The 15,679-nt window shown below is 47.6% G+C and overlaps 1 protein-coding gene across 1 annotated transcript; it reads right to left on the reverse strand.

Annotated features, from left to right (window-relative positions):
- Positions 1 to 511: 511 nt before the first annotated feature.
- On the reverse strand, positions 512 to 7,915 carry LOC147081783 (putative G protein-coupled receptor 139). Its single transcript, XM_085980675.1, has 2 exons — positions 7,800 to 7,915; positions 512 to 1,884 (listed from the first exon to the last, which is right to left on the reverse strand). The coding sequence occupies exons 1-2, from the start codon at positions 7,897 to 7,899 to the stop codon at positions 986 to 988; spliced, it is 999 nt and encodes a 332-aa protein (XP_085836801.1). The 5' UTR covers positions 7,900 to 7,915; the 3' UTR covers positions 512 to 985.
- Positions 7,916 to 15,679: the final 7,764 nt, after the last annotated feature.

Here is a 15,679-nt window from a genome sequence, read left to right on the forward strand (position 1 = left end):
CAACGAGCACAGGGGTGATTGGTGAACGGGACTTGGTGCGAGTAAGGACACAGGCAGCTGAATTTTGGATCACCTCAAGTTTACATAGTGTGGAATGTGGGAGGCCAGCTAGGTGTGAGATGGAACAGTGAAGTCTAGAGGTAACAAAGGCATGGGTGAGAGTTTCAGCAGTGGATGAGCTGAGGCAAGTGGGGAGACGGGCGATGTTACTGAGGTGGAAATAGGCGGTCTTCATTATGCTGCAGATACTCGGAAGCTCATTCCAGGGTCAAATATGACCCAAGGTTGTGAACAGTGTGGGTCAGCCTCAGACAGATGTTAGGGAGAGGGATGGAGTCAGTGGCTGGGAACGGAGTTCACCACTGTTCATCGGCACAAGTCCAGGAGTCTCACTATAGGAAACAACATCGCTTTAGTTCCAATAAATCCCACAGTCCCACCGGTGATGGAGGAGCTGTTCACGAGCTAGAGAAAGTAAAAGTCCAAAGACAGCACAGGCTGATTGTTTTAATGATCTGTTTATTGTTCTCCAGGCAATCCACACACATAAGCCGCCACAGTTATTGTTCATGTCCTTATATTATTTAAATATTAATTACAGACGGGCTTATTCTCCTTTCACACTCAACTGGTGTAACCCACGTGTTCTGACGCTCATCCAGCAATCAACATCCCATTCTCACATCAGCCTAAACCACAATGCTGGGTCTTGTATTTCTTTGTGTCCAGAGTTTGATTTAATCCAATTAAACCCCTACCGCTTTTATAACCTTACCATCCACATGATGCTAGCTCTTCTACCTTGCTCACTGACTCTTACATGGAAACACGCGGGCCTTGTCAGATGGAGGCCAGCGTTATATCTGGAGAAGCCTGGGGCAGAGATGGAGCCTGTTGGGGTTCCGCTAAAAGATGCAAGAGCACAGGATGGGATATGAGATGCAATGCAGGTCTAATGCTGGGAATTCCTCCGAACTTTTCGTTGCTAAACTAATTTAAATATTATTCTCAGTGGATATTTCATCCCAATCTTCAGCTCCTCTCTGAATTTAGTCTGTGTTACTGCATAAATACACGTGTTTGTGCAGCAGCTCAATAGCAGGAGCATATAGCTGGTCCAATCTGCGATAAGCATCGGGTCATTGAAACCTGTTGAATAATAACGGTTTGTAATTCGCATTAATAAGAAAACTATCACGTACGTCGTCCAGAGCAGTATGAAGTTTCCGGATATAGCGAAGAGTAAGATAATGGATTTCCTTCGGTTCTCCATCTCCGGATCATTGTGATTCGCATCATTCTTGCTGCTCCTCAGCCTCCTGCGGACTCTGCTGGCCGCCAAAATTTGTCCTACGGTCAGAGCATTGAGCAGCAGCATCAGGAATATTGGGAGCAGTGGGGTGAAACAGCGGTGGATCCAGGTAAATACTACCCACGCAGTTACAGTGTAATGATCTAGTTTTATATTACAGCCCCAGGGCACGTTGTCGATTGTATACCAGGGTTCAAATGCAAAGTTCCAGGGAATGTTTTTCAAACAGAACAGCAGACACACGGTTCCTATAACCACGGCTGCAGTTTTCTCGGTGCAATATTTAGTCCTCAGCTTCTGGCAACAAATGGTAACAAAACGATCAAAAGTAAAAGCGACTGTTAACCAGACAGAAATATCTGTGACTACATGAACCAGGACAGCGTGGAAAGAACACACAGGTGTGATGAACAGGAAGTTAGTTGGGAAATAATAATCATTAATCCGAACCAGTATCACATCAGTGATAATGACCAGTAGATCCGCCGCCGCCATGGCCACCAGATAGCGGGTGATACACCTGGAGAGACCGCACTTTCCCCGCGACAGGATCACAATCGTCATCACGTTCGCTGTAAATGGGAAACAGACAGAAACAGGGAATCAGCCTTCAGATTACAGCAAGGGAGTCGGTTTCACAGTATTTGATGTGAAATGTACTTTACTGCAGGATCTGGGAATGGGAACTGAACTCATTACCGCTGCTAGGATTGGGCAGTTGATAACAATTTTAACATAAAATTGCAATGTTCAGTATAAGAGAGTCTGGAGTAAATAAGTGAAAATAAACGCCTCCAGCAAAGATTAAAACATGAACAAAATGGATTCTCTGGGAATTTCCTCAGAGCTGCTCCTCTTCCACCATCACAGCTTCCTCAGAAGTGCAAGGAATCCCGACGAGTTCCGAGTAAATTACCGGCCCTTTAATTGTACGAGCAAATGGACAGCCAGATAATGAGTTATAATTAATAGCAACAAGTAGCAGTTCAGTGACGGAAGAACGAATGAAAACAAAACGAAAGAAAAGTGATTGAAAATAAGTACTGAATGGTCAGTTATAAATTGGGAGATAAATGATGGGTGAGGAGCAGTGAGAATGAAGCCGGCCCGAAATACGGTAAATGCTAAACGGGGAGCACCGATGGTGAGATCATCGCCGGGTTTGGATCCGTGGCCAGGAGAGGGGCGCAGATACCAGGCGGGGGTCAGAACAGGCTCGTATTTGTCAGGTTGGATTCTCAGACTGGGCGTCATGACTAAAAACTGTTGAAAAGACAAATGTCAAACACCATGTTACAAAGCGACTTGTTGTGGGTCAACTCGACCAGTTTCTGTTTACAAACCACCAGATGGACATTTCAACAAAAGCAAAATACTGCGGATGCAGGAAATCTGAAATTAAAACAGAAAATGCTGGGAATACTCAGCAGGTCAGGCAGCACCTCTAGAGAGAGAAACACAGTTAACGTTTCAGGTCGATGACCCATCGTCAGAACAGGAAAAAGTCAGATGGACAGTTCACCTGATCAACCGACTTCCCCTCGCTGGAAACCCCAGGTCCTGACATCGGTGCCTTGAACAGTTCAACATCATGTGGGCAAACTCCAACAATCACCGCAAGGGGGAGTAGGTCAGATGTGAGCAGCAACAAACAAGCTGACCTTGTTCTGTGATCCCAGGAACAATTGAACCTTCCAAAGTACACGTCGTAAGACGGAGCACACTCCCGACCTCGCTTTTGTCACCTCTGATAATGGATGAAACTTCAGAGGGAGGTGATGGCGGCGATCCCGAGCTTGCAGCAAAGACCAGTGCAAGTGACAATAGCGGCTGCTGTCCAACCCATGACAACAAAGTACCTGCCGAGATTCAGCTTCAGAAAGTTTTAGTGGGAAGGTTGTACCTCTGAATTGGACGAATCCATCTGTAAAATTAATCTGACACACGAGCATTATTGAGAACCTGTCACCCTGGTCTGTAAGATTTTCCAAAATTACATCCTAGCAGATATGGGAAATATATACAACTGAGCATTCGGAATAAACAATCAACAATATCAGAGTTTCACTCAGGATAATGTGTCGTATGGCAGGTTGTCAGCTTGACATGGAAAGAAGCGTCATGGGTTAATTGGTACAGAATAAGAGAGAGAAAGAGTGTGTGGGAGAGAGAGAGAATGAGAGACGGATAGAACGAGATAGGGAGAGACTAAAAGAGAGAGTCAGTGAAAGGGAGAGGGGAGAGAGAGGGAGAAAGAAAAATTGAGATTGAGAGACAGAGAGAGAGAAAAACGAGAACTATATATATCAGAGACAACTCTGTGCAGAAGGAAAAGCCTTTGCAAGATAAGGTAGGTGAAGTAGAAATAAGTCACTGTCTTCCTGCAGAACCGACTTTAGCCAAGAGACACTTCGGTGGAAATGATATGACATGATTTTAGGCGTGTATAATTTTTAAATAGTTAAGCAGCTGGGGGGATCTCCATGGATACAGAAATATATTGTAAAGGTACTGCCCCCGAATCAGAGATAAGAGATGTGAGGGGCTGTCCAGTGACCCTGAGCAGGTTGAGGTGGACCTTCTGCTTGAACTGCTGCAGTCCATGTGGTGAAGTTGCTCCCACAGGGCTGTTAGGGCGGCACTTCTAAGCTTTGGACACAGTTACTATGCACCAAATAGGACGGGATAATTTTTTCCCAATGTTACCAATATTTTGTAATGAGTCAAACCATTTCAGTAATTTATTTATCTAAAATATGCAGCATTATACAAAATTGCTAAAATTATTCGCCACATTTATCATGCACTAAACCATTAATTGATTCAACAATTGGATCAGTGTTTCAATGGTTTATTAATTATAGTCCCGCCTTACTTAGAGTCACACTTTAAACAGTGGTGACACTTAAATAACAAACGATCTGGTTACACAACGATTGCCGTCAATTACACTTGTTTCTATTTCCAAGTGCAATGACGGAATATGAAGAAAAGAATATCCACCACTCTGAGAATCCAACCACCAATGTCGTCAGTTAAAAATAAAAATATCTTTACTGCTGTGACGTAATGTTTCTATTTCCCCAGCTCTCCGTTCCTTCAGTCTCCGGGCTCACTCTCCATGCAATGTCCCGAATATAACCATTAAAGCACAGAACATTATAATATCAATAAGCATATCGCAAAAGGAAGAGGGAGGACAGTTAGGGCGTGATATTCCCAGAATTTCTGAAAGTGACCCGTAATCTGTAGAATAATCACCTCCGGACAAACACAGCAACTGAGCAGACCCGCAAGGAGAGCAGTAATACAAAGAGACACGGACTTATACAATCAATAACCGGTTACAATGCCTCACCGGGAACTCCACGGGCGACAAGTATAACTTCAGAAATCACTTATACCAGTTACACTGAAAATGGACACGCGATTAATGGAACTCCCATTGCAGAAATGCTGATGACTTGGGAGCTTGATGCACAGTTACACAGGGACACAGGAGGAGGTTATTCAGCCCCACAAGCCTTTTCCAACATCACATTAGACCCCGGCTGATCTGCACCTTAACTCCATTTACCTGTCTTGGTTCCATATCCCATGATGCTCATACCATAAAAAGTTATATCCATCACAGTCTTCAAAATTTCAATTGACCGAGCACTGACGGGCTTTTGGGAAAACGAGTTCCAGGTTTCCACTGCCCTTTGTGTGAGAAAGTGTTTCCTGATTTCCCTCCTAAATGGCATAACTCTCATTTTAAGATCATGTCCCCTCGTTCTCCAATCTCCACCAAGGAAACAGTTTCTCTGCATATACATTATCGAATCTCTTTATCATTTTAAATAACTCGTATATAACACCCCTCAACATTCTAAACACAAGGAATACAAACTAAGTTTATGCAATCTGTCCTCACAATTTAACCCTTTAAGCCCCGGTGTAATTCAGGCGAACCTGCGCTGAACTCCCTTCAAGACGAATACATGTTTCCGGCGATGCGGTGCCCAAGACTGAACTCGTGCTCCAGATGGGGTCTGACCAAGGTTCGATTTAACTGAAGCATCACTTGCTCACTTTCGAATTTAAACACCCTTGTGAAAAAAAACAAAATCCCATCAACATTTATCCCTACTTTTTGTCTCCTTCCTCGCAAGCAACTACCAACCCGTCTCACAAGGTTACCTCCAATACTGTGCAATCTCACCTTTGTTAATAATTTCTGTGTGAAACTTTATCTGAAGCAGGGAAATAACTGACACTGTATTACAACTTGTGAATATGGGGACCAACATTCCATTGCATCGTGTGCTGACGGTTTTTACAGTTAAAATTACCCCCGCTGACAGGACATTGAATGAAGATAACAATTGGAGCTTTTGCTGGATATTATATGTGCATTATGATCTCAATGAACATATCACTCAAGGAAGATGGCGGACAGGGAGGATGTGATATTCAATTAAATTCTGACATTGATTTGGAAAAAGCAAAACAAATTCTTCAGAAGGAACAGAAAAAATATCGGGCATGTACAAAGACCAGTGACACACATAAACCCTGATTCACAAAGTCAGTAAGTTCAGAATCAGTTAGCGGGAACACCAAATACCGCTTGTAGAACGGGAACATGGCAAACAGATATACAATACATTCCACTTTATTTATCTCTGAGAAATGATGGGGACTCTTGGTGCAGGACACCGAGCCACAATGGACCCTGTGAGCTGTAATATTCAGAGAAAGACTTATTAATACAGGAGCGAAGCTTCCAATGGGAGCATTAGGCTGCATTGTTCCTGAGATTTGTGAGAGTCAGTGGGACAGTGAGACAACTCACTTCACTATGTCCTTACTGAGTAACATCTTTAAACAGACCTGGCAGAGTTTAAAAACCAATAGTAGAAATATTTTAGTTTGATGCCGATCACATTTGTTCAAAAAGCAACCTGGAACTTTTAGTAGCAGCGGGTATTGGGAACTCATTCCACTGAATGTGAGATTTCAGTTTCCCAGCTGAAGGGGAGAATTTGATTCTTTGTAAAGTAGGAGTTAAAATACACCGGTTTCATACCCAGGGCTCAGTCACACTAAACTATGAATCTGAGCCAGAGGAATGTAACACAGACACAGATTACAGGGCGATATGATCAAAGTGTTTAAAATGTTGCAAGGATGGGAGAAGGTAGATAGAAGCAGATTGATTCCAGCAAATGATGGGGTCAAGAACGAGGTGTCATAGATACAAGATTGAACAGAAGACATTCGGAACATTGGAAAAGGGAGCGGGAGAAACATCTTTACAAAGAGAGTTGGGAGGCGGTGGAGTTCAGTTCCAGGGTTAGTGGTTGAGGCAGAAGCTATGCTCAGTTTCAGAGTAGAGTGGATAGGTTGATGGAGGAAGAGGTGATGAAGGTATATCGGGACAGGTTGGTTAACTGTCTTTACAAATATCTTCTAACTGTAAGGATCAGAAGGGAACTAATTATAACTTGGTAGCGAGCAGCGGTTTGACCGGGCGGACAGGCTGGCTGAGAGTTCAGCCAGTGTTATATCAACATGCAAGTGTATGATCTGAACAATAAAAGTGTCCGCTTTGTATAAAGAGAGCAGAACCTGGCTTCTGATCGGTGCTCTGGGTAAAATGCGGGTGATGGAAGCTGAAACGGATTTTTCAAATGGGGACAAACCCAGGAGAGTTTCACAGAGTGCCGCTGCTTTGTTTCAATCGCACTCTCAGTGCATTGGATTCCCGGTCTGAGCTGCTGGAAGGGATGTGACAGGCAGCACTGTGCCCGCCCGGTGGGTGAAGAGGAGTCTGAGAACAGGCTGGTGACCGGTCAGGGGAGAAGATCAGGGGGAGAGTCTGTGTCCCTGCATGGAGCACAAACCCACCCTCGGCATGGAGTGTGTTCAGCAGGAACAATATCCAGCACTTTGCTGGAAACAGACTGAGAAGAGCGGGAAGATTCTGATTAATGAGACTGAACAAATCCCAGTCCTGACTGTCCAGATTCCCAGGTATATGTCCAGGAGCGGCCGTCAGTCGACCGATCCCCAGCGGGAGTCAGAGGGGGAAAAACTGGAGCATTTTATAACACAGTGAATGTTCAGTAAAATATAGCCCTTGTCAGGTATTACCGAGTGTTACTGGAAAGAAGGGGAGGAGAGAAAATCTGGCCGGGCATGGAAGCAATGGAATTAAAATATTCCATGGAATCACACATTGCACGAGTTCTCAGTTAAAATGGAATCATTGGAAAGACATTAAATGCAGAAAATAATCTGCAGTTTTTATGGGGTTTAAAGAAACTAAAAAATGCAAAAAATTATCAGTCAATGAACGAGGTACAGCGGGAAATACAGTCACTGAATTTCTGCCTTTCAATTGACTTGTGAAAAACAGTGAGAAAAGGACACTTACCGAGATAGGAGCAGAAACAGAGTCAACCCTGATTCACAACTTTAGTAATGGAATGTAATCACTTACCGGGGATTCCAACGGCTGCTATAATCGGATAGTAAATCATTACTGCCTGTATAACTGGCGGTAAGATGGTAAATGGATATGCAATGTACGGAACTCTCATTCTGTCGGAGAAGTGATGGTGACTCTTGGCACTGGACACAGGGCTCAACTGAGTCTGTGAGATGAGTGATTGAGAGAAAACCATTTATAATTGAGGGACACTTCCCGTGGGATCAGGAAGCATCAGGAGTATTGACATTACTTCCAGTCATTTGGGCAGCGTGTCAACTCCCTACACTGTCATGTTTGTGCTGCACTAATTAGATACAAATTGATATTGCAAGTGTTTTGAAATGAAACCGCCCAAAGATTGGAATAATACTTTCCTCACATTTCTCTCTGTCAATGTACTGAAAGCCGGGCTCTGACCGCATCGCTGCAACACCTTCAACAGAAGCAGCTTCAGGCTCCCCCCTGTGACGTCACACGGCTCAGTCCTGTCGATGCAGCAACTGAATTCCCCCAATTCTCAAACATCTTTCAGTGTTTACACCGCCCCCGGCCCTCCAAACTCAGCCATTTCAATGTGGGAGTTTAGGCTGGCAATTGAGTGAGGAATTTGTGTCTTTAGGACGGGAAGAGTTCGGGCTTTGCAGCAACACCTGGAATAAATTAAATCTAAAATCTCAGGTAGAAAAATGAAACCATGGACAGGGGCTCGAAAAATCCTGGATTTCACTGAAATCCACATTCTATAAAGGTTACAGGTTAAGGCAGAGCCCTGTTCCTTTAGAGGGATAATCTAGGTATGGGGTACTATACAATATTGAAATAGGATGGGCCACATTTAGAGCAGAATCGCTGTGGAAATCTGCATCCCCCAGGATTCTGTGGGCTGCGGTGGGGATTAGAGTTTCTGCTCATTTCATTATTTTCTATTATTATCCATTCCCGGTAGTTCCACTTTGATCTTTCCAGTGATATTATCGAAAGCCAGTCCGTGGAACACAGGTGCATTCAGACCAGGAGTCGGTCATTCAGCGTCTCGGGCCTGCTCCGCCATTCAATTTGTCCATGGCTGATCTGCAGCTCAGCTCCATTTCCCCGGCTTTGCTGCTTATCCCTTCATATCCTCAGCTAACAACAATGTATCGATCACAGCCATGAAAGCTCCAAATAATCCCGAGCATCTGCAGCTTTTTGTGGGTTAGAGTTTCAAATTCCCACCAGCCATCGTGTGACAAAGTGCATCTTGATTTCGCTCCTGAATGACATAAATCTAATGTTAAGCTTATTGTATAGAATTACAGATAATATACAGCAGAGGAACAGGCCATTCGGCCCAACTGGTCCAAGCTGCTGTTTCTGCTCTACCAGTCTCCTCTCACCCCATCACCATGGCCTTCTAGTCATTTTACCCTCATGTATTTACCTAGCTTCCCCTTAAATACATCTGTGCAACTCGATTCACCTAATGATTGTGGTAGCGAGTTCGACAATACGTCCCCTTGTTCATGATTCTTGCACCAGACAGAATTGTTTCCCGGTATCTACCCTATTGAATCGTTAGACATTTTAAGCACCTCTTACAGGTCAGCCCTCAATCTCCTTTTCTCAAGGAAATGGAAGCAATATTTTGCAACATGTCCTCGTAATTTAACCCTTTTAGCTCAGGTAAATTTCAGGTGATTCTGTGCTGCATCAACTCCAAGGCCTATATATAATCAGTGAGGGACTCGGGAGGTGAGAGAAGGAAGGAAGACTGGAAAATGGATTGGAGGGACAGATTGGGGCCTCGTGGAAAGAGAGGGGCAATGGGGGTCGGAGGATGGGGAGACTAGAGAATGGGAGGTCAGAGAGAGGATAATGGGGTCAGCCAGAGGGGGAATGAGGGTCATGACAGAGGAATGGGGTTAGGGAGAGGGGGCAAGAGGGTCAACAGCAGGTACATGGGATCCTAGAGACGGGGGAAGTGAATCAACAGCAGATACATCGGGCCAGGGAGTGCGGGAAGATGGTCAGCAGCAGGTAAATGGGTTCAAAGAGAGGGGGAAAGAGGGTCAGCAGCCGATAAATCGGGCCAGAGAGAGGAGGGAAGAGGGTCAGCAGCAGGTAAATGGGGTCAGAGAGAGGGGGGAAGAGGGTCAGTAGCAGGTAAATGGGGTCAAAGAGAGGGGGAAAGAGGGTCAGCAGCCGGTAAATGGGTTCAAAGAGAGGGGGAAAGAGGGTCAGCAGCCGGTAAATGGGTTCAAAGAGAGGGGGAAAGAGGGTCAGCAGCCGGTAAATCGGGCCAGAGAGAGGAGGGAAGAGGGTCAGCAGCAGGGAAATGGGGTCAAAGAGAGGGGGGAAGAGGGTCAGCAGCAGGTAAATGGGGTCAGAGAGAGGGGGGAAGAGGGTCAGTAGCAGGTAAATGGGGTCAAAGAGAGGGGGGAAGAGGGTCAGCAGCAGGGAAATGGGGTCAAACAGAGGGGGAAGAGGGTCAGGAGCAGGTAAGTGGGTCAGAGAGAGGGGGAAGAGGGTCAGCAGCAGGTAAATGCGGCCAGAGGGAGGGGGAAGAGGGTCAGCAGCGGGTAAATGGGGTCAGAGGGAGGGGGAAGAGGGTCAGCAGCAGGTAAATGTGGTCAGAGAGAGGGGGGAAGAGGATCAGCAGGTAAATGGGGTCAGAGAGAGGGGGAAGAGGGTCAGCAGCAGGTAAATGGGGTCAGTGTGAGGGGAAGAGGATCAGCAGCAGGTAAATGGGGCCAGAGAGAGGGGGAAGAGGATCAGCAGCAGGTAAATGTGGTCAGAGAGAGGGGAATCTCCAGAGGGCTGTGGATGCTCAGTCGATGACTATCTTCATGACTGAGATCGATAGATATCTGCGCACCAACTGAATCAAGGGATATGAAGATCGGGCGGGAAACTGAAGTTGTGCTGGAAGTTCAGCCATGATCTTACTGATTGGTGGAGCAGCCTCGAGGGTTTCTATGGCCTACTCCTGCTCCTTTTTCTTATGTTATTATGAAACGCAGCAGCCAATTTGTGCACAGCAAGCTCCCACAAACGGCAATGTGACAATGACCAGATAATCTGTTGTTTTGAGTAGATTGAGGGATAAATATTGACCAGGTCACCGGGTAACTTCCCTGCTCTTTTTCGAAGTAGTGCCATATGTGATCTTTTACGCCCACCTGAGAGGGCAGACGGGGCTTGGGTTTAACGTCTCAGCTAAAACACGGCAACTCCGACAGTGCAGCACTCCTTCAGTGCGGCACTGCAGTGCCCAGGTCTCTGAACCAATATCTTTCTGATTCAGGGTGTCACCAACTGAGCCACGGTTGACACACGGCCTCCCTGAAGGACCACTTCATTGTATCGAAACGGAGCTGGAGCTTCCCGGATTGTTGGAACCGACAGGTTGCAGGTGTCCTGTTGAGCGAAAGAATCTCTCTGAGAAGAGCGGGAAGCCAATCGGGGAAATTAAAGGAAGTGGTGAATTAGTGACCTGCCAGACACCCAATCCGGGAATGACGGATTGAACCAAATATAGGAAAAGAGGAACTCTACAGGTACCTGTTCGCTAATTCTTCAACATCGTAAAACCATCCCAAGTAATTCTCCCGGTGTCCTGGCCGGTATTTCCACCTTACATTAATTTCACGGAAACTTTGACTTTAAATCAGACAATAGTCAGAAGATGGCAGCGTGAATCTACATTGCAGCTGAATGTATTGTCATGTATTGTGTTTAAAGTTACCTCACACTATTTATAAAATGGGGCGCACAGTTAAGATGAAGAGGGGCCGGCGAACTGTGGTTTCCACTGCGGCTGCTGCTCAACAATAATTGCCCTCAGTGTGTACAGTGAGCAGAAGGAATTGCTGCTGTTTCTTCACATTTCCCACTGCACTCATTGTCATTCTGCTTTAACAGAACCAGCTTGGATCTCCAGATACATTTAAACAATAAACCTCGGGGCTGATAGAATAATACTACAATAATATGAACATCATGTGCTTTCAATGGAGAAGTGTTTTCCACCTGCCGTGAGCATCGAGCTTGGTGAAGACAGCGTTGGGTGAATCTGCTAAACTGAGTGGTGATGGGAAGTTGGTGAGAGTGGGACTTCGGTGCAGAGGGGGAAGGAAATGCTCGGTAATTTAAATCAAGGAACAACAGTAAATACACAAAATAGTGTAACTAATTAGATCTAGGAATAAAATTAACTAGGTTCAGGATAGCAACATTAAAGGAATCTGAACTGCATTAAATAAAAATCGGATGTACGTCATTAATTAAATAATAAGTAGGAGTAAGGAGTGCTAAATTAATATATATAGAATAATAGAATAGAATCATAGAAGTTTACAGCACCGAAGGGGCCATTCGGCCCATCGTGCCAGTGCCTGTTCTTTGAAAGAGCGGTAAAATTTGAAGCCAGACCCCAGCGTTTTACTCTTAATCCTGGAAATCAGTTCCCTACAAATACAGGTCCAATTTTAATCAAGATCAAGGGGCAGCTGAGACCCGCTGCCTGCAATTCTTGTGGCATTTAGCAGCTGCAGAAAGTTTCCTGTTTCCTGGACAACCACGTGTGCAGGAAGAGCCCCCAGTTTCTCGAGCTCAGGGTTTCTGAGACTGAGGAGCGGCGGGAGTCACTGCTGGGCATTCGGGTGATGGCAATTCCCCGCAGAAAAAGTTGCAGGAGGTGGTAACCCCTCAGCTATAGAGAGTTCAGGTGGGGAGTAAGTGGGTGGCCAGCCGGCAGGTGAGGAAGAGGCAGGCCGTGCAGGAATCCCCCGCGAATCTGGCCCTCTCAACCCGGTTTTCCGTGCTGATACCAGTGACGGTGATGACACCCTGGGGGAGTGCATCCTAGAGCAAAGAGCTTGGTGAAGGGAGAGATGGGTGAATCTGCTAAACGGCTTCGTGGGGCAAATGGCTGCACAGGGGGCGCAGCAATGCGAGCACATTCAGTAGTGCTTGGGGATTCGACATTCAGCGGGGAGAGACAGGCGTTACAGCATCAGTCGTCGTGATTCTCGCAGAGTATGTTGCCTCCCTGATGCCAGGGTGATGGACATCATTGATAGGGTGCATAACATTTTGCGAAGGGCAGATGAACAGCCAGCAGCCATGATCATTGTTGGAACCAATGACAGAGATAGGAAACGGGCTGTGTTCCTACAGGCACATTTTCCAGAGCAAGTTAAATTGCAGGACCAAAAATGGCAGTAATCCCTGGATTACTCCCAGTGTCATGTCCTGGAGCATATAGGAGAAGTAAGATAAGACATGTTGATGTGTGGCTGGAGAACTGGTGCAGATGGGAGTTGTAAGACAGTCTGATTGTCTGATAGTTTATAGAGTTCAGACTCGTGGAACAGACAACACAAAACCCAATGAATCTGTGAAATTTCTTTTAATTAAAAATCCACAAGAGGTTACAAGTAAAATTAGCAGAATACAAACAGTACTCAATTCATGTACTTATCACAAGCAAGGATCAAAAATCATTTACTTTAAGCTCAGGTGACTAAAAGCAAACCCACATGCATACAACACCTGGTTGGGTATTGGAGCCGTGGGGCAGTGGGTGAATGGGTGGGAATTGGAGTTGGGGGTGCGTGGGTGAATGGTTGGGTATTGGAGCCGGGGGGGGGGCAGTGGGTGAATGGTTGGGTATTGGAGCCGGGGGACAGTGGGTGAATGGTTGGGCATTGGAGCCGGGGGGCAGTGGGTGAATGGTTGTGTATTGGAGCCGGGGGTCCCTGGGTGAATGGTTGGGCATTGGAGCCGGGGGGCAGTGGGTGAATGGTTGTGTATTGGAGCCGGGGGTCCCTGGGTGAATGGTTGGGTTTTGGAGACGAGGGGGCAGTGGGTGAATGGTTGGGTATTGGAGCCGGGGGGCAGTGGGTGAATGTTTGGGTATTGGAGCCGGCAGTCCATGGGTGAATGGTTGGGTATTGGAGACGGGGGGGCAGTGGGTGAATGGTTGGGCATTGGAGTCGGGGGGGCAGTGGGTGAATGGTTGTGTATTGGAGCTGGGGGTCCCTGGGTGAATGGTTGGGTTTTGGAGACGAGGGGGCAGTGGGTGAATGGTTGGGTATTGGAGTCGGGGGGGCAGTGGGTGAATGGTTGGGCATTGGAGTCGGGGGGGCAGTGGGTGAATGGTTGTGTATTGGAGTCGGGGGGCAGTGGGTGAATGTTTGGGTATTGGAGCCGGCAGTCCATGGGTGAATGGTTGGGTATTGGAGACGGGGGGGCAGTGGGTGAATGGTTGGGCATTGGAGTCGGGGGGGGCAGTGGGTGAATGGTTGTGTATTGGAGCTGGGGGTCCCTGGGTGAATGGTTGGGTTTTGGAGACGAGGGGGCAGTGGGTGAATGGTTGGGTATTGGAGTCGGGGGGGCAGTGGGTGAATGGTTGGGCATTGGAGTCGGGGGGGCAGTGGGTGAATGGTTGTGTATTGGAGTCGGGGGGGCAGTGGGTGAATGGTTGGGCATTGGAGTCGGGGGGGCAGTGGGTGAATGGTTGTGTATTGGAGCTGGGGGTCCCTGGGTGAATGGTTGGGTTTTGGAGACGAGGGGGCAGTGGGTGAATGGTTGGGTATTGTGGTCGCGGGTCCGTGGGTGAATGGTTGGGTATTGGAGACGGGGGGCAGTGGGTGAATGGTTGGGTATTGGAGCCGGGGGGCAGTGGGTGAATGTTTGGGTATTGGAGCCGGCAGTCCATGGGTGAATGGTTGGGTATTGTGGTCGCGGGTCCTTGGGTGAATGGTTGGGTATTGGAGACGGGGGGCAGTGGGTGAACGGTTGGGTATTGGAGCCGGGGGGCAGTGGGTGAATGTTTGGGTATTGGAGCCGGCAGTCCATGGGTGAATGGTTGGGTATTGTGGTCGCGGGTCCGTGGGTGAATGGTTGGGTATTGGAGACGGGGGGCAGTGGGTGAACGGTTGGGTATTGGAGCCGGGGGGCAGTGGGTGAATGTTTGGGTATTGGAGCTGGCAGTCCATGGGTGAATGGTTGGGTATTGGTGCCGGGGGTCATGATTGCATATTGGAGCCGAGGGGGCAATGGGTGTATGTCTGGGTACTGGAGCTGCGGGGGCAGTGGGCGAATGGTTGGGTACTGGAGCCAGGGGGCAGTGGGTGAATGGCTGGGTACTGGAGCTGAGGGGGCAGTGGGTGAATGTTTGGGTACTGGAGCCGGGGGGCAGTGGGTGAATGGTTGTATACTGGAGCCGGGGAGCAGTGGGTGAATGGTTGGGTATTGGCACCGGGGGGCAGTGGTTGAATGCTTGGGTACTGGAGCTGGGGGTGCAAGGGTGGTGCAGTGGGTGAACATTTGAGTATTGGAGCCGAGGGCCGGGCGTGTTGCAGTGGGGCATGGTGGAGTATTGGAGACGATGGACAATGGTTGGGTATTGGAGCTGGGGGCAATGGTTGGGCATTGGAGCTGGGTGCAATGGTTTGGAATTGTTACTGTGGGGGGAGCTGTGTTTGTGTATTGGATCCGGGGGGCAATGGTTGGGCATTGGAGCCGGGGACAATGGTTGGGTTTTGTAGCTGTTGGTGGAGCTGTGTTTGTGTATTGGCTCCGGGGGGCAGTGGTTGAGTATGGCAGCTGTGGTGGGAGCAGTGTGTATGTATTGGAGCCGGGGGCAATGGTTGGGTATTGGAGCTGCGGGGCGGGGGGATGTACTGGTTGGGTATTGTAGCTGTGGTGGGAGCAGTGGTTCGGTATTGGAGCCGGTGGGTAATGGTTGGGTATTGTAGCTGTGGTGGGAGCAGCGGTTGGGTACTGGAGCTAATGGGCAATGGTTGGGTATTGCAGCTGTGGTGGGATCAATGGTTGGGTATTGGAACCTGGGGGCAATGGTTGGGTATTGTAGCAGTGGTGGGAGCAGTGGTTAGGTATTGGAG

This window comes from Somniosus microcephalus, unplaced genomic scaffold, assembly GCF_052327205.1.
Source record: "Somniosus microcephalus isolate GS21.2 unplaced genomic scaffold, FLI_Smic_1.0 scaffold374, whole genome shotgun sequence".
Lineage (NCBI taxonomy): Eukaryota > Metazoa > Chordata > Chondrichthyes > Squaliformes > Somniosidae > Somniosus > Somniosus microcephalus.

What these genes read in the sequence shown, in the direction of transcription:
- LOC147081783 (XM_085980675.1), bottom strand. Translation starts at nt 7,899, where the DNA reads ATGAGAGTTCCGTACATTGCATATCCATTTACCATCTTACCGCCAGTT. An exon ending in AGCAGCCGTTGGAATCCCCG is followed by an intron (nt 1,885 to 7,799) that starts GTAAGTGATTAC and finishes TCCCATTTACAG; the next exon opens with CGAACGTGATGACGATTGTG.